At 46.8% G+C, this 24,456-nt stretch overlaps 1 protein-coding gene across 5 annotated transcripts in view; it reads left to right on the forward strand.

Annotated features, from left to right (window-relative positions):
- LOC137369848 (ALS2 C-terminal-like protein) overlaps positions 1 to 24,456 on the forward strand; it is a 179,869-nt gene that overhangs the window by 75,788 nt on the left and 79,625 nt on the right. For all 5 annotated transcript variants that reach the window (XR_010975026.1, XR_010975027.1, XM_068031458.1 and 2 more), the window contains 3 exons: positions 12,942 to 13,070; positions 19,218 to 19,328; positions 20,790 to 20,860. Coding sequence is in view for 3 of the 5 variants with exons in the window: in XM_068031458.1 (XP_067887559.1) it covers positions 12,942 to 13,070; positions 19,218 to 19,328; positions 20,790 to 20,860 (311 nt within the window). In the remaining 2 variants the exon portion in view is untranslated. The remainder of the gene's footprint in view (positions 1 to 12,941; positions 13,071 to 19,217; positions 19,329 to 20,789; positions 20,861 to 24,456) is intronic.

Genomic DNA, 24,456 nt, shown 5'->3' on the forward strand with positions numbered 1-24,456 from the left:
TCATTTGGTTCCCATCCCCCTGCCACATTAGTTTAAACCCTCCCCAACAGCGTTAGCAAAAGCACCCCCAAGGACATTGGTTCCAGTCCGGCCCAGGTGTAGACCGTCCAATTTGTAATAGTCCCACCTCCCCCAGAACCGGTCCCAATGTCCCAAGAATCTGAACCCCTCCCTCCTGCACCAGTGGCGCAGTGGTTAGCACTGCAGCCTCACAGCTCCAGGGACCCGGGTTCGATTCTGGGCACTGCCTGTGTGGAGTTTGCAAGTTCTCCCTGTGTCTGCGTGGGTTTTCTCCGGGTGCTCCGGTTTCCTCCCACAAGCCAAAAGACTTGCAGGTTGGTAGGTAAATTGGCCATTATAAATTGTCACTAGTGTAGGTAGGTGGTAGGGAAATATAGGGACAGATGGGGATGTTTGGTAGGAATGTAGGATTAGTATAAATGGGTGGTTGATGTTCGGCACAGACTCGGTGGGCCGAAGGGCCTGTTTCAGTGCTGTATCTCTAATCTAATCTAATCTCTCAAGCCACGCATTCATCCTGACTATTCTTTCATTTCTACTCTGACTATCACGTGGCACTGGTAGCAATCCGGAGTTTACTACCTCTGAGGTCCTACTTTTTAACTTGGCTCCTAACTCCCTAAATTCTGCTTGTAGGACCTCATCCCGTTTTTTACCTATATCATTGGTGCCGATGTGCACAACAACTGGATGTTCACCCTCCCCCTTCAGAATGTTCTGCAGCCGATCTGAGACATCCCTGACCCGTGCACCTGGGAGGCAACATACCATTCGGAAGTCTCGTTTTTGACCACAGAACCGCCTATCTACTCCCCTTACAATCAAATTCCCTATGACGATAGCCCTTCCACTCTTTTTCCCGCCCTTCTGAACAGCAGAGCCAGCCACGGTGCCATGAACCTGGCTACTGCTGCCTTCCCCTGGTGAGCCATCTCCCTCAACAGTATCCAAAACGGTATACCTGTTGTGGAGGGAGATGACCGCAGGGGACACCTGCGCTGCCTTCCTGCTCTTTCTCTGCCTTTTGGTCACCCATTCCCTTTCTCCCTCAGCAATCCTAATCTGCGGTGTGACCAATTCGCTAAACGTGCTATCCACGACTTCCTCAGCATCGCGGATGCTCCAAAGTGAGTCCATCCGCAGCTCCAGAGCCGTCATGCGGTCTAACAAGAGCTGCAGCTGGACACACTTCCTGCACGTGAAGGAGTCAGGTACATCAGCCATGTCCCTGAGCTCCCACATTGAGCAAGAGGAGCATGTCACGGGTCTGAGATCTCCTGCCATTTTTAATCTTAAACTTAAACTTAGTTAAATGAAAAAGGAACGAAAAGTTTTTTACCAATCACACGATTAAAAAAAGAGAAATAGAAAAAGCCTTACCTTATCTACACACCACCGAGTCCTTTTTTTTTGATTAGAGGAGGAAGGCGGGTGGGAGACACTACAGGTGTAGTGTCTCGGGTTCAGAAACGGCCCAAATATATAGGGTTTTACTTACCCAGCAGTCCCTGGTCTCCGCCGAAAACAAAAAGAAATTAAGTTTACTTTAAACTGACCTTCCCAGCTGCTCACTCGCTCGCACTCTATGCTCCCGAAAAAGCTGCTGCAATGAAAGGCAAGTTATTTTAAACGGCCCAAATATATAGGGTTTTACTTACCCAGCAGCCCCCTGGTCTCCGCCGAAAACAAAAAGAAATTAAGTTTACTTTAAACTGACCTTCCCAGCTGCTCACTCGCTCGCACTCTCTGCTCCCGAAAAAGCTGCTGCAATGAAAGATGCTCACCACAGATGCTGCCAGACCTGCTGAGTATTTCCAGCGTTTCTTGTTTTTATTTCAGATTTCCAGCATCTGCAGTATTTTGCTTTTATTTTAGTGCCACTCTGAGTGTTGGCCAAGATGGGCAATGCCATGGCACACCACATAGTTGATCCATGAAAGCAGCTGATGTACCCGTCAACACCAATCCCTGCCCTGTTAGGAACCTTTGAATACATGAAGGATTTAACATTATTTATCATATGGAAATGGGTATGGCTCATCCTCTATTGTGTGATCCTCTGCTCCTGAGGATCTGTATGCACCAGAGCAGAATCAACAGGCAGGTTCGATCCACGTAGAGGCCCCCGGTCGTGAGCACAGCCCCCAAGGGGTGCTCGCCATTATGATTGGCATGCATCTACAGGCCCCACATGACATGCCATCGGATGTCAGAGCAGCAGTGTCAGGGACGATTGCGCATGTAGTGGTGACACGTCTCTGTGCCCTGCTCAAAGATGACCTGCAGCCTATGGGCTTCGGTGGACACCCTCTGCCTTTGGTCCTCATAGTGGCAGCAGTTCTCAAGCTTGACACCTATGCAGCTTTTCAGGGGCCCACTGGAGACCTTTGTGGGGGTCACACAGTCAGCAGTGCACCGCTTCATCAGGGAGGTCACCAATGTCCTGCACCAGAGGGCCTTTGAGTATGTCCGCTTCACGACAGACTGTCACAGCCAGGCCCAGTGGGCCATCGGTTTCGGCACCATTGCCAGAGAACCATAGGTTGTAATGTTCATAGGCTGTACTCATGTGGCCATCAGGCCTCCCGCCAGGCTACCACCTGCAGACGTCACCATTAAAGGAATCTTCTCAATCTAGGTGAAGCTGGCATGTGATCGCTGCAGATGCTTCATGCAAATCTGTGACCGCTTCTCAGGCAGCTGTCATAACACCTGGGACCTGTGCCAGTCCTGGCTGCCACTGCTGTTCACTGACCTGGCTCAGATGGAGGGGTGGCCTCTTGGCGATAAGGGTTATCCTTTGCAGACATGGGTCCCGACACCAGTGAGAGACCCCACCACTCCTGCAGAGGAGAGAGACAACGCCAGCCACTGAGCTACAAGAACAACCATTGAGCAGGGGATTGGCATGCTGAAAGAGTGCCTCCAATGCCTGTATGGATAGGGTGATGCCCTGTACTATGGGCTAAAAAGGCCAGCTCCTTTCTTTGCTGCTATGCACAACTACACACCCAATAGGGGCCAGGCCTGGCATGATGAGGAGAGCCGCAATAGCATTCCTCCTCGAACTATGAGGATGCTGATGATCTACAACATGAAAGACACATGGGAGGGCAGATGGCACCCAGGTTCTGCACACAGGGCTAGCAGTGAGCTAGGGATGTAGGGCACTGGTTTATCAGACAAAGACTCTCTGCTCCATAGGAACCGACATGAGCTCTGCAAGCCACACATCACCCTCGCTCACCTGCTGTGCACCAGTCCACATCTGCAGCAAACCTGTGTAACCCATTAGAGGCAGCAGCTGACTGAGCCAATGTCAGTGTCACTACATCTGGAGAGATGCTCATGAGTAATGGTGGCATGGCAATGATATTGCATACGTTGGCTCTCCTGAAAGGCTAACAGTGCCAAGGGATGTGACATTTGTGCTACATGCTGGCACACATCATTCACACAGAGAAAAGGACACACACATGTTGGTGAGGAACACTTAGTGAAAGATGTATTTGCATTGCTGTGACATCCGTGCATTCCCATTTGTGTCAGTGTGTTCTCTGTAAACGGAGGGGTTGCCTCTTCTTGGTGCAACCTGGCAGGGGAGAAACCATGATCAGTGGCCTTTGATCCTGTCCTGGGTATTTTTTCAGCAAAATGGCTATAACCAATTCCTGAGCTTCAGGCCAGGGAGTGCGTAACACCGTTCGGGTGGGTGTGAAGGATAAGGAAGGAGATGCACCGCTTCATCAAGAGAATCATTGATTGCTGCGGTTTCCAAGCTATGGATATTTTCTGCCTGCAGGACTTCCCCAGCAGTGGATATTTCGATATGACGTTTAAGAACATGGTGGGATGCATCAAGTTCCTGAAGGTGTTCAAGGAGAAGGGAAACCAGGCGCCACTGTCGATCCTCACAGTGAAGCCGCTCTTCACGTAGCCGTCACAACGTGACTGGCTGATGACTATTCACTTGTACAACCCCTATGTTTCTGTTGTGGATGTACTCACCTTCCTAGCCAGGTACATCGAGGTGGTCGGCAGCAGCACTGATGTCAGGGACCCATTTGAGATTTGGACAAGTAAGCGGCAGGTTAAGGTGACCTTGAAGGTCGATACCAATGGAGCCATCATCCATCCTCCCTCCAGCTTCGCTATCGGGGGAAGTCGAGGCTTCTTGGTCTATGCGGGCCAGCCCAGAGTTTGTCGCACCCGTGACAAATCTGGTCATGTGGCAGCTAACTGCAGTACAGTCGGCTGCAAGAACTGCAGGAAGGAAGGCCATCAGACCAAGGACTGTAAGCAGAGTAAGTGTTGCAACCTGTGCAGTGAGGCAGGCCACCCTCTACAAAACCTGCCCCAAACGTTGCCTCAGCTATGCTCAGGCGGGAAGGTCCAAGGAAAGGCTGGGAGAAGGAACAACGAATGCGTCTGGTGCTGGGAAGGAGACAAGCAACCCTCTCCGCAGCAAGGAAATTCTACTTGAGAAGGAGAAGAAAGGGGAGGCAGCTGAAACCAGCAACCCAACACCTACCCTGTGCCCAGAAACCCCTCCTCTACAGACAGAATCAATGGAGGAGGCGGCAGCGGATGGACAAACAGGTCAGTGGCAAGTGGTACAAAGGAAAACCACAAATAACAATCTGCCTAAAGCCGAACAGGCCACCACCCAAACCAGTGGCAAGAGGAGGCTACTGTCTGAGACAGACTACAGCAGCTCCTCTTCACTGGACGAGGAAGTGTCGAAGGACGGCACTTACAAAAGAAGCGGCAGAACTCAAAGGAGCTGGAAGATAAAGCCCCCCCAGCCACCGGGCACTGAAAATTGTAATGGGCCCAGCGCGCCCCAAACCCAAAGCGCAGCACCTAGCGACATGCCCAGCGCATCCCAGCTCCAGGACACCGAGAGCAATGACAAGTCTGGCCCACTCCAGCTCCGGGAAGCCGGGAGCAGTGATGTTTTCGGGGAGGAAACAACAGCAGAAGACCGCCCAATCCTTGCTGCCTACAAGAACCCACCACCCCCCCCCCCACCGATGTCACCCCAGCGGAACAAACCCTGCATGAGAAACCAGGAGGGGTTTCTGAGCTCAATGACGTGAAACAGTTTGTGTACACCATGGGTATGCAGAAACATACCAAAGGACTGGGTCTAGCAAGGACAAATGGTGTGGGAAGCAACAACTAACTTAAAAATGGGTATAAGGATTGCTTCAATTAACGTGCGTAGTATTAAATCCACTACGCGATGTGTTTTAACCTTGGATCACCTCACCAAGTTCAAAGCCGACCTACTGTTTCTGCAGGAGTGTGGAATACCACACTTCAGCACCTACAGGCAATGGTCGCGATGGTGGTCCCACGGGCCATCGATCTGGTCAGGGGGTAATGATTCCCATTCCTCTGGCCTGGGTATTCTGCTGCGGGGAGGTAACTTCACCATCTCCGAGGTTAAGGAGGTGGTGGGCGGTGGTCTCCTCGTAGCAGATGTAATGTACAACAATGCTCCGCTCCGGTTGATCAAAGTGTACGCCCCGGTTCAATGCAGCGAGTGGCTGACTGTCTTCCAGCAGCTCCTACTGCTGCTGGTGACGTCCAGGCCATTCTAGGCGGTGACTTCAACTGCATCATCGATGCAGCTGGACGATCAGGCAGAGACGACAGCAAACTGGACGCTACGTCCAGATTCCTAATAGAAACATTAAAAGATGCCAAGCTGCACGACGTCTTCAGCAAACCTGCAGACGGAGCACAGCGTAGATACACATGGTCAAGACCGGACGGGTCAGCCCATTCCAGGATTGACTTCCAGTTTGTGTCCCATGCTGTCAAGGTCGGATCCACCGACATCAAGCCGGTGTTTTTCTCTGACCACTGCCTCTTACTGGCCGACTGTCACTTACAGGATGACCAGCAGGTTGACAGGGGCACATGGAAGCTCAATGCTACACTGCTGACCCCAGAGAATATTGAGGAACTCAAAAGGGATTACAAAGGTTGGAGAATGAAACCCCTCTTTGAGTCTCCAGTTCACTGGTGGGAGGCGATCAAGGAGAACATCAAGAGGTTCTTTATATTCAAAGGTGTTCAGAGGGCAAGAGAGAGACAGAGGGAAATGTCCTGACTCCAGAAAAGTATGCAAAATCTGCTCTGGCTGCAGTCGATGGGGTCGAGGTCAAGGAGGACCTCCACGCGGTGAAGAGCCAGCAGGCCTTGCTCTTTGCCACAGAGGCCTCCAAGATCATCTTCCGGTCCAGAGTCCGCTCCATCGAGCAGGATGAGACGTGCTCGCGTTACTTCTTCCAAAAGGTACACAGAGAGAGCTCTGTTATCAGCAGCCTGAAGGAAGAGGAAGGCTCAGTAACATCTTCGCAGTACGACATACTAAGGATCAGCAAATCCTGTTATGCTGGGCTGTACGACGCGAAGCCCACAGACAGCAGAGCCTCCTAGTCCTTCCTGTCATCCATCACAGAGGTCTTAGATGACAGCATGAGGGAGAGACTGGACAAGCCGCTAACCCTGAACGAGCTGACAAAGGCTGTCAAGTCCTTCGAGACAAGTAAAACTCCCGGAAGAGATGGCTTACCGGTTGAGTTGTATTCGGCCCTGTGGGACTGGTTCGGCTCAGACCTGCTGGAGGTATACGAGAGTATGCTCCTGGCCGGCAGCATGTCAGAATCCATGAGGAAAGGCATCATCATCCTCATCTATATGCGGAAGGGGGAGAGGGCAGAAATCAGAAATTGGCGGCCCATTTCACTGCTTAATGTTGACAACAAGATTCTGTCCAAAGTCATAGCCAGTCGGGTCAAGTCTGCTCTGGAGTTGGTGATCCATCCTGACCAGACCTGCACTGTACCCGGTAGGAAGATCTCTGATAGTCTCGCGCTACTCAGGGATACGACCGCCTATGTATGGGACAGGAGGGTGGACACCTGTCTCATCAGCCTGGACCAGGAGAAGGCTTTTGACAGGATATCGCACACCTACATGATGGACGTGCTTTCCAAAATGGGGTTTGGGGAGGGAATCTGCAATTGGATCAAACTGCTCCACACAAACATCAGTAGCGCAGTCTCAATCAATGGGTGGGAATCAGAAAGTTTCATGATCCAGTCGGGAGTCAGACAGGGCTGCCCCCTCTCCCCTGTCTAGTTTGTATGCTGTATTGAACCCTTTGCTGAGTCTATTAGGAAGGATTCGAGCATAAGGGGGCGGGGGGGGGTGACAATCCCAGGCAGTGGAGGCACTCAGGTTAAAACCTTGCTGTACATGGATGATGTCGCTGTTTTCTGCTCGGATACGCTGTCCGTTCGCAGACTGATGAGCATCTGCGACCAGTTCAAGCTGGCTCGGGAGCCAAAGTTAACCACGGTAAGAGCGAGGCCATGTTCTTTGGGAACTGGGCTGACCGATCCTTTGTCCCCTTCACCGTCAGGTCAGCCTACCTGAAGGTGCTGGGGATATGGTTCGGAAGGGCCAGGGCATGCACCAAAACCTGGAAGGAGCGAGTAGCCAGGATACACCATAAGCTGAGCATGTGGGGGCAGCGATCTCTCTCCATTGTGGGTAAGAACCTGGTCATCAGGTGCGAGGCGCTCACGTTGTTGCTGTACGTGGCACAGGTCTGGCACATAACCCACAAATGGCGGTCACCCGAGCCATTTTCCACTTCATATGGGGATCCAAAATGGACTGGGTCCAGAGGGACACGATGTTCAAACCTCTTGATAAGGGCAGGAAAAATGTACCTAATGTCGCCCTCATCCTGATGACCATCTTCGTGTGCTGCTGCATCAAGCTGTGCGTAGATCCCCAGTACGTAAACTCCAAGTGTCACTACGTGCTGAGGTTCCATCTGTCCCCAGTGTTGCGAAGGATGGGTCTGGTCACATTGCCGCGGAACGCTGCATCCAGTTGGAACGTGCCGTACCACCTATCCTTCGTGGAAAAGTTTTTGCGGAAAAACACCTTTGACCACCAATCCATCAGGCAGTGGTCTGCACGGAATGTCCTCAAGGCCCTCCGGGAAAAGGCGATGGTGGATCCAGTTGGATGGTTCCTCGAGCAGACTGCCAAAGTCATTTGGCGGAATGCCTTATCACCAGAACTTTCAAACAAGCACCAAGGTGAAGCTTGGCTGGTGGTGAGAAGAGCCCTCCCCGTCAGATCCTTCCTGCACACCCGGAATCTCTCACCCTCTGCACAATGCCCTCGAGGGGCTGTGGTGGGGGAGAGATGGTTGCCCACCTCCTTCTGGAATGTGACTTTGCAAAGCAGGTGTGGAAAGAGATGCAGTGGTTTTTGTCGAGGTTCATCCCAAGCAGCTCTGCAACACAGGAGTCTGTGCTCTACGGGCTGTCCCCAGGGACGCACACCGAGATAAACATCAACTGCTGCTGGAGGACTATCAATTGAAAGACGCCCTTTGGTCTGCCCGAAACTTGCTGGTCTTCCAGCGCAAAGAGTTGTCCACGACCGAATGTTGCAGACTGGCACATTCCAAGGTCCAGGACTACGTGCTGAGGGATGCAGTAAAGCTTGGGGCAGCCGCAGCAAAGGCTCAATGGGGAAAGACCACTGTGTCCACCAAGGTGAACTGAGGGGCTGGATCCATGGGAAACCCCTCGAACTGTATCCAGAAAATATTTGTTTGCTGCAGAAAGTACATGGCAGCTAAAATGAAATGGAAGGGTTGTGAGGCAACTCACTCCTGTATTGAAAGGAAACTGATCTCCTTTGCACTCTTTGTATTGTTGACTTGGTGCTGTTTGGAACTGTTTTGTAATGTATTTTTTACAGATTTTTACGCATGAAGTATATTTTGGAAATAAAAAAAAAGGTGCTACCTCTGCGATGGCAGCCTGACTGGAGGAAGGCTGCTGATCTGATTGCCCTATGGCCGTGGATGACTTTGGCACTCATGCCCTGTGCACACAAGGTCCAGCGGGCCCTGGCTGGCTGCAGGAGTGCTCGTTCATCCCCTTCCAGCATTGGACCCTTTGACGGCGGATGGCCCCATGGCTATTCACCTCCTCTGCCATCTCCAGCCAGACTGCCTTGTTCAGGTGGGAGGGCCTCTTCTTACCGTTGCTGGAGAAAAGGACCTCCTACCTTGCCCGTGCAGCCTGGAGGAGAGTGAATTCAGATTCCAAATGCATATTATTCGGCGGCTTTTCACAGTCAGATGATTAGATGCTCATAGTAGGTAATTATTTTTCAATTATGGTTTTATTTCTGTTGTGTGGAGCATCTGTGGAGAGAAAAGCAGAGTTAACTTTCAGGTCAGTGAACTTGGTCAAGTTAACTCTGCTTCTCTCTCCACAGATGCTGCCTGACCTGCTGAGTTTCTGCAACACTTTCTGCTTTACTGCCAGATTGACAGCAGCCCCACTCTTCAGCAGTCGGTTAAGTATTTCTTTGGCAGTTGTCAGTAAGCAGGTGCTGGGGCGTTTTAAATAGGGCCCCAGCATCTGCTGCACAACTGTCAAAATGTGTCTCTGCACCGAATGTCCCGCTTCTCCCCAGGTAATATTGGGGGGACAGCTCGGCGCAGTGAGACAGCATTACACTCCCCCACTGAGAGCTGTGAAATCCACAAACCGCAGCAGGGGTTGTTCCCAAATCAGGGGTTAGTCACATGACTAACCTGCTGGCCAACTTGGAGTTTTGAATTGTGCTCACAGGACAATTTTGAAGACAGAGACTGTAGATTGCAACTGAACTTGGAAGAGAGCTTCTTTCCTGTCTGGCTTTTTCTCTCTCTCTCTCACTAATCTCCGGATTCACTGAAGTCACTTAAACTTCAACAGAGAAAAGACTCCTACATCGAAACCAGTTTTAAAGCATGCACTGGGCCCCAACAGAACGGCAAAACTTACATAGAAACCCATAGAAAATAGGAGCAGGAGTAGGCCATTCGGCCCTTCGAGCCTGCTCCGCCATTCATTATGATCATGGCTGATCATCCAACTCAGTAACCTGTTCCTGCTTTCACCCCATATCCTTTGATCCCTTTAAACCCAAGAGCTATATCTTAATCCTTCTTGAAAACATACAATGTTTTGGCCTCAACTGCTTTCTGTGGTAGCAAATTCCACAGGTTTACCACTCTCTGGGTGAAGCAATTTCTCCTCATCTCAGTCCTGAATGGTTTACCCCATATCCTTAGACTATGACCCCTGGTTCTGGACTCCCCCACCATCGGGAACATCCTTCCTGCATCTACCCTGTCAAATCCTGTTAGAATTTTATAGGTTTCTATGAGATTCCCCCCTCTTCTGACCTCCAGTGCATATAATCCTAACCGATTCAATCTCTCCTCATGTGTCAGTCCCACCATCCCAGGAATCAGTCTGGTAAACCTTCGCTGCACTCCCTCTATCGCAAGAACATCCTTCCTCAGATAAGGAGACCAAAACTGCACACAATATTCCAGGTTTGGCCTCACCAAGGCCCTGTATAATTGCATCAAGACATCCCTCCTCCTGTACTTGAATCCTCTCACTATGAAGGCCAATATACCATTTGCCTTTTTTACTGCTTGTTGCACCTGCATGCTTACCTTCTGTGACTGGTGTACGAGGACACCCAGGTCTCGTTGCATATTCCCCTCTCTCAGTTTATTGCCATTCAGATAATAATCTGCCTTCCTGTTTTTGCCACCAAAGTGGATAACCTCACATTTATCCACATTATACTGCATCTGCCATTCATTTGCCCACTCACTCAACTTGTCCAAATCACCCTGAAGCCTCTCTGCATCCTCCTCACAACTCACCCTCCCACCCAGTTTTGTGCCATCTGCAAATTTGGAGATATTACATTTAGTTCCCTCATCTAAATCATTAATATATATTGTGAATAGCTGGGGTCCTAGCACCGATCCCTGCGGTATCCCACTAGTCACTGCCTGCCGTTCGGAAAAAGACCCATTTATCCCTACTCTTTGTTTCCTGTCTGCCAACCAATTTTCTATCCGTCGCAATACACGACCCCAATCCCATGCACTTTAATTTTACACACTAATCTCTTATGTGGGACTTTGTCGAAAGCCTTCTGAAAGCCCAAAAAAATCACATCCACTGGCTCCCCCTCATTAACTCTACTGGTTACATCCTCGAAGAATTCTATTAGATTTGTCAAGCATGATTTCCCTTTCGTAAATCCATGTTGACTCTGTCCGATTCTACCACTGTTCTCCAAGTGCTCTGCTATAAAATCTTTGATAATGGACTTTGAAATTTTCCCCACCACCGACGTCAGGCTGACTGGTCTATAATTCCCTGCTTTCTCTCTACCTCCCTTTTTAAATAGTGGGGTTACATTAGCTACCCTCCAATCTGTAGGAACTGTTTCAGAGTCTATAGAATCTTGGAAGATGCCCCCCCCATGCATCCACTATTTCTAGGGCCACTTCCTTAAGTACCCGGATGCAGACCATCAGGCCCTGGGGATTTATCGGCCTTCAATCCCATCAATTTCCCCCAAACCATTTCTCTACTCATACTGATTTCCTTCAGTTCTTCTCTCTCACTAAGCCCTGTGTTCCCTAACATTTCTGGTATGAAATTTGTGTCTTCCTTTGTGAAGACAGAACCAAAGTATACATTACTGGCAACCAAAGACTCTACATCGAACTCAAAGGACCGTAAATGGAAACCCAGCTATTGCCTCAAACTTTTCCCTTTTATTCTTTCTACTTTTTCTATGTGTATCTGCATGTGTGTTTTTCGCGTATGCATGCTAGCGTGGTCACATCGCGTATTCATAGTCATTAACTAAATTAGAGTTTAAGATGAATAAACTTCCACCTTTCTTGTTTAAATCTAAGAAAACCTGTCTGATTTCTTTGCCTTACAATTGGAGAGCAGTGAACAAGGATTCACTGAGGGGGGAGCTAAAAACACTGTGTTTTTAAAATTAAACCCTGTTATGGTTAAACCAGGCAAAGGCTGAGTGGGAACCCCTTGACCCCTTTCTCATCTGGTCGTAACACTGGTGTAATTCAGAATTCTTCATAATGTGTGCACGTAGGGTTAAATATTACAACCATAAAATGTGACTACTAGTAATCTAGAGATAATCAACAAATGAGAGAAATGACCAAATTCAGATTAAATATTTCCACATGATGGTTTCTTAGCATATTTGACTGACATCAAATCAACCACCAGAACAAATCATTATTCACCTTTCTTGACATGTTTAAAAAGGACTCTATGACAGTGTAATTCTATGCTGGAAATTACTGTCTGATATGAGAGGATGAATGCTTAATTTCTTAAATTCCTCTCCTACAATTTTAATCAAGATTAGCCTGTTCATTTAAAATGAATTAATCCCACAGTTAAAATAGTAGACAGATGACTATCAAATATGTCAACTGTTCATACACCAATATTGTACAGTGATTTCTACCTTTCACTAAATGCCCCTTTGAAAGGAACAGTGACCTTAAAAGTTTGTTTCTCAGTCTATCCTTGTTTTCTGCCTTTGAATCGCCATTGGTGAAACCCAAGCTTGGTACTCCCTAATCCCTACGTCTGAATTTATCTAACCTTCTATCCTACACTTTTTAATCTTGGTGACGTCCTACACTATGGACCTTTAGCTCAAGTTAGAATCATAAAAGGAGGCCATTTGGCTGTGTAGGCTGTCTGAATTAGCTTATCAACTTAGCCCCAATCCCCTGCCTTTTCTCCATCATCTTTTAACTACTTTTCAAATATTTATCCACTTCCATTTTAAAATCTCTTATGGATTCTGCTGCTGGAAGACCAGAACAGGATTGTTTTCTGGAGTAGAGATCAGGCTGGTGGTGTTTTACATGGAGTGATATCACAGTGTGGAGAGGGTATTAAATAAGTTAAAAGTTCAGTTTAATTTTTTTAGGGGTTTTTCCTCTTTGTTATTTCCAGAATGCAGAGACAAAACCCATCACTGATGCACTTGCAACCTTTATGGATCTGGACAAATGGATCCGACAGTCACTGGATGTGGCAATTCTGACCAAGTCCCTGTGGAACTCTCTTGGAAGCAAATTAACAGTGAGTAGTAAGCACATTATACTCTATGCTTTTCTTGTTGTTATTACCTCTTCCTTTTCTCCATTATCTTCATTAATCCAGAAATCATGAATCCATGCTACTTGAAATGGGCCTAACATGAATACTCAATTCAAATCACTTGGGTTTACCGAAGTATATGTCAACCTTGGCTCAGTGTTAGCATTCTCACCATTGAAATGAGGCTTGAACCCACACCTTCTAACTCAGTGACTTTGATAACACAATCTAGGCTGACATAGTACTGAGGGAGTGCTGCACAGTCAGAGGCACCATTTTTCAAATGAGATGTTAAACTGAGACCCCATCCCCTCTCTTAGGTGAATGTATAAGATCTCATTCATTTTTACTAATCTGTTGTGGGGAAGCACACCCCAAACAGACTGGAAGCATTTCTGCGACCCACACGATATTTCTGATCCTTCTTAGGAGATTGAATCACCAAAGAGGAAGTACTAGATGCTTTTTGTAACAATTTCTTAGCTGGGGAGCTCAGATTGTCACCAGTATTTAGGATCAGGAACCAAAATAGCAAAATGAGCTAATCCCTGCTCCTTTGGTTGGTAGCCAAGACAGAGGCCTGAAGCTTTGTTGAATTACTTACCATTTCCCATTCTAGGTATAATTAGCCCACTCTGTCACTGCAATTTTCAAATTGTGCAAATCTTTTTTTTAAACCCAATGAGTTACTTTATGTCTTGGTAAGGCAAAGCAACATTCCATTCTCTGGTCACAAGGTCAGACATGAGCTGGTCTCGGCCTGTGCTGTTGGGAGTTGCACAATCGAGTTAATAGGGAAGTGCTTTCAGGGGAGAGGATTGGGAGAAGAGAAACTGAAAGGTGGTGGATAACATTCTTGTAATTACTGTCCTTCTTTAGTACTGGAGTGGCTGGGAGCTAACCACTGCACAGAATCTGAGAATGATCGAGGCCCATCGAGCATGTGCCAAATCTTCGAAAGAGCTATCCTATTAGTCCCATGCCTCTTCATTTTCCCCATAGCACTGCAAATTTTTCCCTTCAAGTATTTATCCAATTCCATTTGAAAGTTACGATTAAATCTGCTTCCACCATCCTTGCAGGCAGCACATTCCAGATCGTAACAACTCGCTGCGCAATTTTTTTTCTCATGCCCACTCTGGTTTATTTGCCAATTACCTTCAAATCTGTGTCCTCTGGTTAGTAGTCCTTCTGCCAATGGAAGCAGTATCTCTTTATTTACTCGATCAAAACTCTTCAGCATTTTGAACACCGCGACCAAATCTCCCCTAAACCTTCTCTGCTCCAAATAAAACAACCCCAGCTTCTGAAGAGTCTCCATTTAACTGAAGTCTTTCATCCCCTGGTGCCATTCCATTAAATCTGCTCTTTACCCTCTTTTAAGACCTTCACATCGTTTCTGAAGTGTGATGCCCAGAACTGACCACAATACACCAGCTGGAGCCAAGCCAGTGTTTTATAAAGGTTTAGCATAACTTCCTTACTTTTGTATTCTGCCTCTGTTTATGAAGCCAAGGATCTGTATGCCATTTTTAACATCATTCTCAACTTGTCCTGCATGTGCAAAGGCTTGTGTACATAGATCCGAGGTCTTCCTGTTCATGTACTATTTAGTTTATATTACCTCTCCTTATTCTTATCAAACCGAATCACTTAATGCTTATCTGCATTAAATTTCATCTGCCTGTCCATTTCACCAATCTGTGTCCTTCTGATCTATTACTATCCTCCTCACTATTTACTAAATTTTGACTTCAGGTGATAGTGTTGCCAGTGGAAATGATAATCGGGAGAGATGGATAACAGACGGCTGATAGCACCCTTTTCACACTATTGCACAAAGTCAGAATTTCCCACTTTGTGTATGTAAAGTATGCAAAGGAATCTATTACAATCCCTTATCTCTCTCAGTCCTTATCCATCTTTATCTTACAATTTTGCTGTATAGAATAGGGTCATTCCATCTATCATGAATGTGCAGCTCTTTGAAAAAGTTGCCCAATTTAGTTTCACACCTTAGCTTTCTCCCATAACACTGAAATTAGTTCTCTTCAAATATATATCCAACTGCCTTTTGAAAGTTCCTATGGAATCTGATTCCACCACCCTTTCAAGTAATACATTCCCTCTGTATAAAATAATTTCTCCTCTAGTCATTATGCCAATTATTTTAAATATTTGACCGCTGATTGTCAATTTACTTGCCGGAGAAAATTGTTTCTCCCTACTCGTTCTATCATTGTTCTATCAAAACCGCACATAATTTTGAATACATTTGGGGTCTCGCCTTAGCTTTCTCTACTCTAAGGAGAACAATCCCAGCTTTTGCAATTTCCACATGACTGAAGTCCCTCATTCCTTGTGGTATCCTGATAAATCTCCTCTGTACACTCCCCAAGGCTGCCTTTTCCTAAAGCGTAGCTCCCAGAATTGTGCACAGTACACCAGCTAAGCCAAACTAGTGATTTTGTGAAGGTTTAGCATAACTTGCTTGTTTTTGTATTTAATGTCATTATCTACAAAGCCAAGTATTCCACACGCTTTCTTAAATGCCTTATCAACTTGCCCTGTCACCATCACGGATTTGTAAATATGTACCTACCCAGTCCCTCTGCTCTTGCACCCCACCCCATCAAAATAGTACCATTTAGATTATGCTTGTGTTGTTTCTCTCAAAGTGCATCATTTCAGAGTTATGCGCATTAAGTTGCATCTGGCATGTGTCGGCCCATTTCACCTGTCTGTGTCCTCCTGAAGTCTGCTACTATCCTGCTCACTATTCATTACGTTGTCAAGTTTTGATCATCTGTAAGCTTCAAAATTATTCACTGTATACTCAGGTCCAGGTCATTTTGAACAATAAAAGCAATAGTACCAATTTTGACCCCTGGGAGACCCCTCTGTATGTTTCTCTCCGGTCAGAAGAACATTCATTCACCACTATTCTCTGTCTCCTATCCCTTAACCAATGATGTACCCAAGTTATACCACTGCCCCTTTAATCCCATGCACTTCGATTTTCCCAATAAGTCTGTTATGGGGGACTTTATTGAATGTCTTTTGAAAGTCCATATATACAGTTTCTACTACACTACCTTCATCAAAAAACTTAATCAGGTTAATCAGACATGATTTGGCTTTAACAATCTGTGCTGGCTGTCCCTTATTAAGCCATGCTTCTCCAAGTGAGTATTAATTTTGTCCTTGATAATGGTCACTAGTAATTTTCCCACCACACATGTAATATTTGCAATCCTTCAGTCCTTTGACACCATCCCCATATCTAAAGAAGATTGAAAGGTTGTGGTCAGAGCTTGTTCTACCTCAGTTGCATCCTATTTGGACTGGGTGACTTGTTACCTTTGAGTGATGCCAACTATTTTAGTACTTCCTCTCTATGTATTTTTATCCTATACTGTATCTCTACTCCTCCCTCCTCTACTGCAAAATTAACTTAATTCTCTTTTGTGAAAACAGGTGCAAAGTACTGACTCAGTACCTCAGTCACGTCCTCTGTCTTCACAAGAAGATTTTGTCCTGAATCGACCCTACCATTCCTTTAACTAGCCTGTTAATTTTATATGTTTATAAAAGATTTTTAAATGTTTTTTATGTTATCTTCTAATCTCATACTCTCTCTCTTTGCAATTCTTGTAACCTTCTTCAATTTCCCTCTACACCCTGGTTTCTACTGTATTCATTATGACATATGCCATAAACCTCCATTTTCTGTTTCATTTGAATCTCTGTCCTTTGTCAACCAAGGAGCTCTAGCATCATATACGACCAAACTACCTATTGAAGTCTTGTGAAATGTCTGTCTCTGGGGGAATTATATTATTCAATAGAATTAAGTTCAATTAATGTTGAGCATCAGAAAGTTGCAGGAGCTTCAGTAGACAGATGCTGGCAAACTTGTACTGTCAGAGGCTCACAGATGCAGTGCTTGGTGACCACAGGCTATCAAAACATTGAGCTGAATGTTCAGGTCTCACCAGTGGCAGGAGCGGAGGTGGACAAGGGACAGAAATACCAGTGCCGGCCAGCATGCCAGTTTCCCGACGCCATTCCCAGCACTTACAATTTTAACCAGAGTGGGGGGTGGGGGGGGGGGGGACAGCAGCCCCGAGATCCTGCCCAATCCACTAAAAAAGCCAAATAAAGTGGCTAAAGAGCTCACTGAGAGCTGGTTAAGGGGACAGGGGCGCATGGGCTGCATGCGTTGTCTGGGGCAGACCAGGTGAATAGAGGTGGATACATAGCAGGGAGCCAGTCATGGCCACCCCAGGGAATTATGTGGGCCCCATGAAAGAGTGAACGGCGCAAAGGGGGACTTATCCATTGGCACACAGGTGCCATCGGTTCAGTGCAGGTTGTGGGGAGAGAGATCAAAAGTGCATGGGCAGTCCAGGGGACCCTGTGTCATATCAATAGTTGGGCAAATTATTTGGCTAAGAGTGACATTTGGGGACTGTGAAGTCTGCATTCTCAGTGCGCAGTGTGACTTGCTGTCCAACTTTTAATTTTGATATCCTGAAGGAACAAAACTACTGGTCTCCTGGTAATCTGCAACGGATTACTTACCTATCTATACATATACTATAATAAAAGCAAAATACTGCGGATGCTGGAAATCTGAAATAAAAACAAGAAATGCTGGAACCAGTCAGCAGGTCTGGCAGCATCTGTGGAAAGAGAAGCAGAGTTAACGTTTCGGGTCAGTGACCCTTCTTCGAACTGACAAATATTAGAAAAGTCACAGGTTATAAGCAAGTGAGGTGGGTGTGGGGCAAGAGATAACAAAGGAGAAGGTGTAGATTGGAAAAGGCCACATAGCTGACCAAAAGGTCATGGAGCAAAGGCAAACAATATGTTAATGGTGTGTTGAAAGACAAAGCATTAAGTACAGATTAGGTGTTAATGGACTGAATATTGAACAGCAGCAAGTGCAAACCTGAAAAAAAAACCTATGCTTGACATTATACACTTTTCAATTTGCTCATTTTCCAGCTTTACTTACTGAAGTGCGCAATATTGCATCAGACCACCTTCCTTAATCTTTGTGCCAGCAACATCCATTTCACCAGGTCTGTGCACCTTGACAACACCCTGGAATTTCCAGGGCTACCTGCTGATGAATTGGGGGAGGGGAAGGGGCATTGTAGGCTAAGCATGGCCTACAGCTGCTAAAGGTACAAGCCCAATGATGACACATTAATGAGTTGGAGGGATGCTTACAGCCCATCCATCTCATTTTCAGTTCTGTGGGTGTGGAATGTCCCATGAAGCTGCAGTTGGCTGGAGAACCCCCTAGCCTTAGATTGGAGAACACCTTTTTTCAATTTATCCATTGGATCTTCAGGACTGAATTTAGATGATAATTGGCACTGAGCCAAAGAAGGATATGTTGTTTGAGTTGACCAAAAGCTTGGTCAAATAGGTCGGTGTTAAGCCAGTCATAAAGGAGGAGAGAGTAGTAATGAGGCAAAGAGATTTGGGGAGGGATTTCCAGAGCTCAGGATATAGATGGCTGAATGCACGAGCACCAGTATAGGGTGAAGAAAATGGGTGATTGACAAGGCGAGATTTGGAGTTCTCAGAGGGCCAGGCAGGAGGAGGTTACAGACATAGGAAAGGGTGAGGTGATGGAGAGATTTAAATATAAAGATGAGAATTTTAAAAGGTCAGGTAGCATGGATGCTAGGTGAGTAGGACTCGGTATATGTTAGGTTATGGGCAGCAGAGTTTTGGATGAGCTCAACGTGATGGAGGTTGGAAGATGAGAGGCCAGCCAGGGGATCATTGGAATAATAGATTTTGGTAGAAACAGAGGCATTGACTTTAAATGCCCTGAATTATTTACCCATCCTGGGGCCTCTAGGATCAGTGAGAGTGATGGCGCACTGTCAGGCCCCATGTTACGCCCTATGCTGAATGGCTCATATCTGAGGCTCATGCAGTCATACCCATTAAATGTCAAACTTTCCAGGCGGGAAGCAGTAATGAGAAAAAAAATACTCTGTGATGTCCAGATGGAGGCATGTTGAGAATGATGTCTGTTAGATCCTTGGATGTTCTTCTACAGCATTTGGTTCCACATTGGCTTAGTCACAGTTCTTTTCTTTTTAGGAGCTCTTGTTTCTTCCAGAGCGCCGTCTGAGAGAAGACAGCAAAAACATCCCAATGTCCCACCCAGATGGCAGGATCTTGCTTTTTGATGACAGCCTGGTGATCATTCAGGTAAAGGGTTCTGTGTTCAGGGAAATGAACAAACAGTTTCATTCATTAACCTTGTTTGGTGCTCTGGTTTGGAAATAAAGGAATGGAGAATACACACATACATGAAATAATGAATACTAGGGAGTGAGTTACAGACTGGAATGTACTCAAAGTGTTTGGATGATTTCCACTGGAAATCGGGGATGCACCAGAATTGGAGGAATGCAAAGGTCTTGGAAACCTGTAGGGCAGGAAGTATTCAGAGATTGAGAGAGGTAAGGCTATAGAGAGGTTTGAACACAAGGATGAGAATTTTAAATTTGAGCTGTTCATGGACCAGCAGCCAACACCAGTCAGCAAGTACAGGAATAATAGGTGAATGTGGCTTGGTGTGAGTTAGAATATAGGCTTTGGATGAGCTGAAGTTTATGGAGGGTAGAAGATAAGTCAGCCAGGAGGGCATTGAAATTGTAGAGTCTGGAGATAATAAAAGCGTGGATGAGGTTTGCAGCAGCAGAAGAGCTGAGGCAGGGGTGGTAATGGGCCATATTACAGAGGCAGAAGTAGGGGGTCTTTGTGATGGGGAGGATATGGAGGTGGAAGGTCAGGTCAATCAAATAGGACACAAGTCAAGAACATTCTGGTTCAGCCTCAGACAGTGATCAAGGGGAAATGGTGTCAGTGGCTAGGGAATGGAGTTTGTGACTGGGGCCCAATGTTTAATTGGAGAAAATTTCTGCTTAGCCAGTACTGGATGTCAGACAAGCAGTCTGACAACACAGAGGTAGTGGAGGGTCGAGAAGATGGTGGTGAAGTAGAGCCATGCGTCGTTAGTATACATATGGAATCTGATATGCTATCGGATGATTTTGCCAAAGGGTGGCATATAGATGAGAAATAGAGGGCCAAGGATAGATCCTGCTGGGACTCCTGAGGTAACGATGCAGAGGTAGGAGGAGAGCCATTGGAGGAGATGCTTCAGCTATGACTGGATTGATACGTATGGAATCATGTAAAGGCAGTCCCATTCATTTGGAAAGTAGAGAAGAGCCATTGAGGAGGGTGATGTGGTCAAAGGCTGCGGACCAATATAGGGCAAAATGGCAGTGAATTTATGTGCCGCAAAGTTCCACAAACTGCAGTAAGATAAATTATATTTTAGTGATATTGGTTGAAGGATAAATATTGGCCAGGAGACTAAAACTTCCATTCTCAAATAGTTGCATGGGGGTTTTTACATCTACCTGAGAGGACAGATAGGGGCTCATTTTAATGCCTAATCTCCCTTAGTACTGGACAGAACTAACAGCTGAGATTATATGCTCAAGTATCCAGACCGGGTCTTGACTCAAAGGCTGACCGTACTCAAGTGCTGTCCAAGATTATAAGCTGAGACTCTCTTTGGCAACTTGGTGCCTCTGGCATTATTTGTTGTGGAATTACTTACTTTAGTCTAAGTTACTTCTTCCTTTCTTTCCTTAGGGTTCTGAAAGCAGCAGCTACAAGCTTGACGTGCTGTGGGTGGAAGCACTGGACAACATGAGCTCTGAAAGGTGAGCAGAAAGAATTATTGCTCAGTGTGTCCTTGGGGAGGTGGACAGGATATATCCTCTTCTCTAGGCAGTAGTTTATGTTGTTGTACTGTTCCATGCATGGTAGGTATTGCTTCATGTATGAGTCTATATCATGATACCATACTATTTGACTGTGGGAGCAGTTAATAACAGTGGACCCAATTGTATTCCCACCATATAGCCACACAATTTTAAGTTCAAGGCTATACACCAGGAAAGCTGCACACTGTTAATTTACTCTGGAGCCATGGCATTTACTAATACTGATAAGGAGACAAGCTTAGAGCTATTGTCTTTGTGGTGAGGGTGTTAGGAGCATGCACCAGAAGTGTGCGGAGTAGGCAGATTGTGATTGCAGTTAGCATGTAGAGGTGCCATTTTCAACCCCGATGCTCCAGCGAATGCCCTCTCTTCAACACTTGTAGCTGAGGACAAGTTTCTCACAGAGCGAGGTGGAAAAGGGTTGTCAGCAGGAGGCTGTATCCACCCAGGGTCTTCAGAGAGCAATTCTCTCAGCTCAACCTCAATGAGGAACAATGTGTGCACCATCTTAGAAGGAGGTGCTCACTGAAATCTGCCACCTCTTCCAAGCAGACCTGCAGCCTCAGAGCAGGGCAAGGACGGAACAGCTGGTGGCTGTGAAGTTGAACGTGGTCATGATCATCTTCACATCAGGTTCATTCCAGGCTGAAGCAGGCAACATCTCTAACATCTCCCAGTTTGGGGTCCACTGCTCTATAAGGGAGATGACTGACACTCTATGCTAGGCGTTCTTGCTGACCAGAGAGAAGTAGGCAGATTGTGGCTTTGCTAGGATAGCGGGCTTCTCCAAGATGCAGAGTGCCATTGGCTGCATACGTGACTTTGCGGTTGCCAGCATCTAAATACAGAGATGTACTACAGTTGCAAAGGATTCCACTCCCTCAATGTGCAGTTGGCGTGTGATCGTGCTCAGCTGATCATATTGGTAAATTCTTGATCCTGGTAGCAGTCATGATGTCTTTGTTCTGTGCCAGTCTGCTGTACCAGTAGTATCTGAGCCACCACATCAAACCAGGAGGTAGCTACTGGGCAACAAGGTCTAGCCACTTACTCATGACTCCGGTGCGCATCCCAAACACAGGTGGGTAGCAAGCATTTAACAAGAGCCATGCTGTCACACAAGACGTCATCAAGCAGACAGTTGGGGTTCTTAAGCAACACTTGTGCTCTGAAGGAGCTCTGCAGTACTCATCAGAGTGTGAGCCATGAGTTGTCGTGGTCTTATGCTTCCTGCACAACATGCATCTGCACAATCATGGTCTGCTGTATTCTGCACAACCTTACCATCATGAGGGCACAGCCCTTGCTACCAACTATACAGCAAGTAGCGGAGAAGGCACCCAACACATCCCCTTTTTGGCTGGGCTGCCATGATCGACTCATCTAACAATGGTGCCAGTGGGCACAACCCCAGTTCCCAATTCAACAACAGTCCTACGCCTTACTTTCCCTCTGCTACTGACCATCACAGCATCCTCATGGCAACAATGCTGAAATAAAAGCCAACACAAAAACATTCCAAACTAACTTTAGAAATTCAAACCATCCAATATTCCATACAAAAGTCAGCTAATCGCTCTTGTTCATTCTTTTAGTGCATGTCATCCATGTGCCTTTGCCTTTCCTAGTGCTCCTACAAGGTGCTACCCCAGTGGCTGCAACATGGCTGCTGGTAAGCAGCTGACTTTCAGTAAGAGAGACTGCAGGTGACCTTGCAGGACGACCTCGAGCAGCTCTGACTAGAAGGCCTGGTTTCAGACTGCATCACCTGGTCACGTGCAGCAGCAATCTGCGCTGGCTGGTGGACAGACAACAGAAAGGGCAATGGTGGGAGGACGAATGCTGTCATCCTGAGGGAGTACAACAGGTGCATGGAGCCACTGCCACTAGTATCAGCTTCTTAACAAGCTCTACAAAGCTAAAAGCTCTGTGCAAAGTCCTGTTCCAAGTTGGTGCCAGTCCTCCAAACTCCTAGACAGTGACAGCAAGCTTTCTGGCAGGTATGCCAACAATGCACTAAGCATTTCATTGTCTGTGTCTTTCAACCTTTTCCTGTACGCCGCTCAATCAAAGTCCTCATCTGAACCTGCAGCAGAACTCATGTGTGACCTTGCCCTCTGGGGAGCTGCAGGCCACTTGTGCCCAGTGACTTGCCACCTGCAGATCCAGCCTCTAAGCTAGCCTCTTAAAGTATATGTGGTGCCAGTATCTGAGCTTGTGGTTGTGAGTGTGACATTCAGTGACAATCTTTGATCATCATCCAAGACTAGGGGACACAGCTTGAAAGTTTTGGGCAAGAAATGCAGGGGGAATATGAGGAAGCACTTTTTTACACAGCAGGTGGTAATGACCTGGAAATCACTGTTCACAAGGGTGGTGGAAGTAGAGACGATCAATGACTTCAAAAGCAAATTGGATGGCTACTTGAAGGAGATAAACATGCAGGGCTACGGGGATCGAGCTGGGAAGTGAGACTGACTAATAGCTCTGTGGAGAGCCGGCGTGGACTTGATGGGCCGATTGGCCTCCTTCTGTGCCGTAAATGACACTCTGACTCATCATCAGACTCTTCTTCCTCTTGCACTTCATGCTCCTGCAACACAGCCTGGCCAGGTGGCAGTTCTTGGGTAGTTCTGTCTGAAAGGAGAAAGGCACAAGGATAGGGTTGCAGTGAGAAAAGGGGGGAACGCAAGAGGTGCCTGCTTACACCTTTTGCAGCTTGAAAATCAGAAGAGATTGTGGGATGAAGGGGAAGTGGGATGTGAGGAGGAGCATTAGGTGGGAACATACCATTATCTTCAATCCTTTCAACTTGCAGCTGGCCATTGCCACAGTGATAGCCATTCCAATTTTAGCAAGCACAGTCACCTTCATTGGGGTGAGGACACACAGCCTTGCCTGTCTCATACTGGTTAGCTGTTACTACCTTGTGTGCCACCTTGTCCTGCAAGAGAGTGGGAAGTTTGTCAGTGAGCCTGGTGGAATGTATTTGAATAATCATGCTTGAATAGCTGGCCAACGGTGCAAGCTGTGATCTGTGGGTGTGAGGCTTGCAGCGGTGCTAAGTGTATAATGGTGGGATGAATTTATGAATGGGGGGTGAGTTGTGATTGATGGAGATTGTTGGGGGGGTGCACTTGAGCAGTATGTGAGGCTAGTGTTGCAGATAGTGGAATGTGACATTTGAAAATGCATTCACCTTGACCACCTGTGTGAGATCATTGAATTTCTTTTGACATTACACCCAAGGCCTGGCATCGACCTGCATGGCTCTCTGCTCCTATTGCCTTTTCAGAGTTTGTTTGGAGGGCCTCCTGAACCCCAGGAGGGTCCGTCTCCTCCTGTCCACCTCCTGCGCCAAGGCTTCCAGTGCGGCATTGGAGAAACCTGGAGCCTGCTCTCTGCCATATTCAACCGTTCCTGCTTCTTTCCCAAGTCTACATCACTTCTGCAATGAATTCCAGCACCTGCTTAAGCCAAAATTCACCTCCCCTTTGAAAGGTGCTAGCTCGCTTTAGGTGCTTTAAATAGAG

Source organism: Heterodontus francisci, chromosome 5, assembly GCF_036365525.1.
Source record: "Heterodontus francisci isolate sHetFra1 chromosome 5, sHetFra1.hap1, whole genome shotgun sequence".
Taxonomy (NCBI): domain Eukaryota; kingdom Metazoa; phylum Chordata; class Chondrichthyes; order Heterodontiformes; family Heterodontidae; genus Heterodontus; species Heterodontus francisci.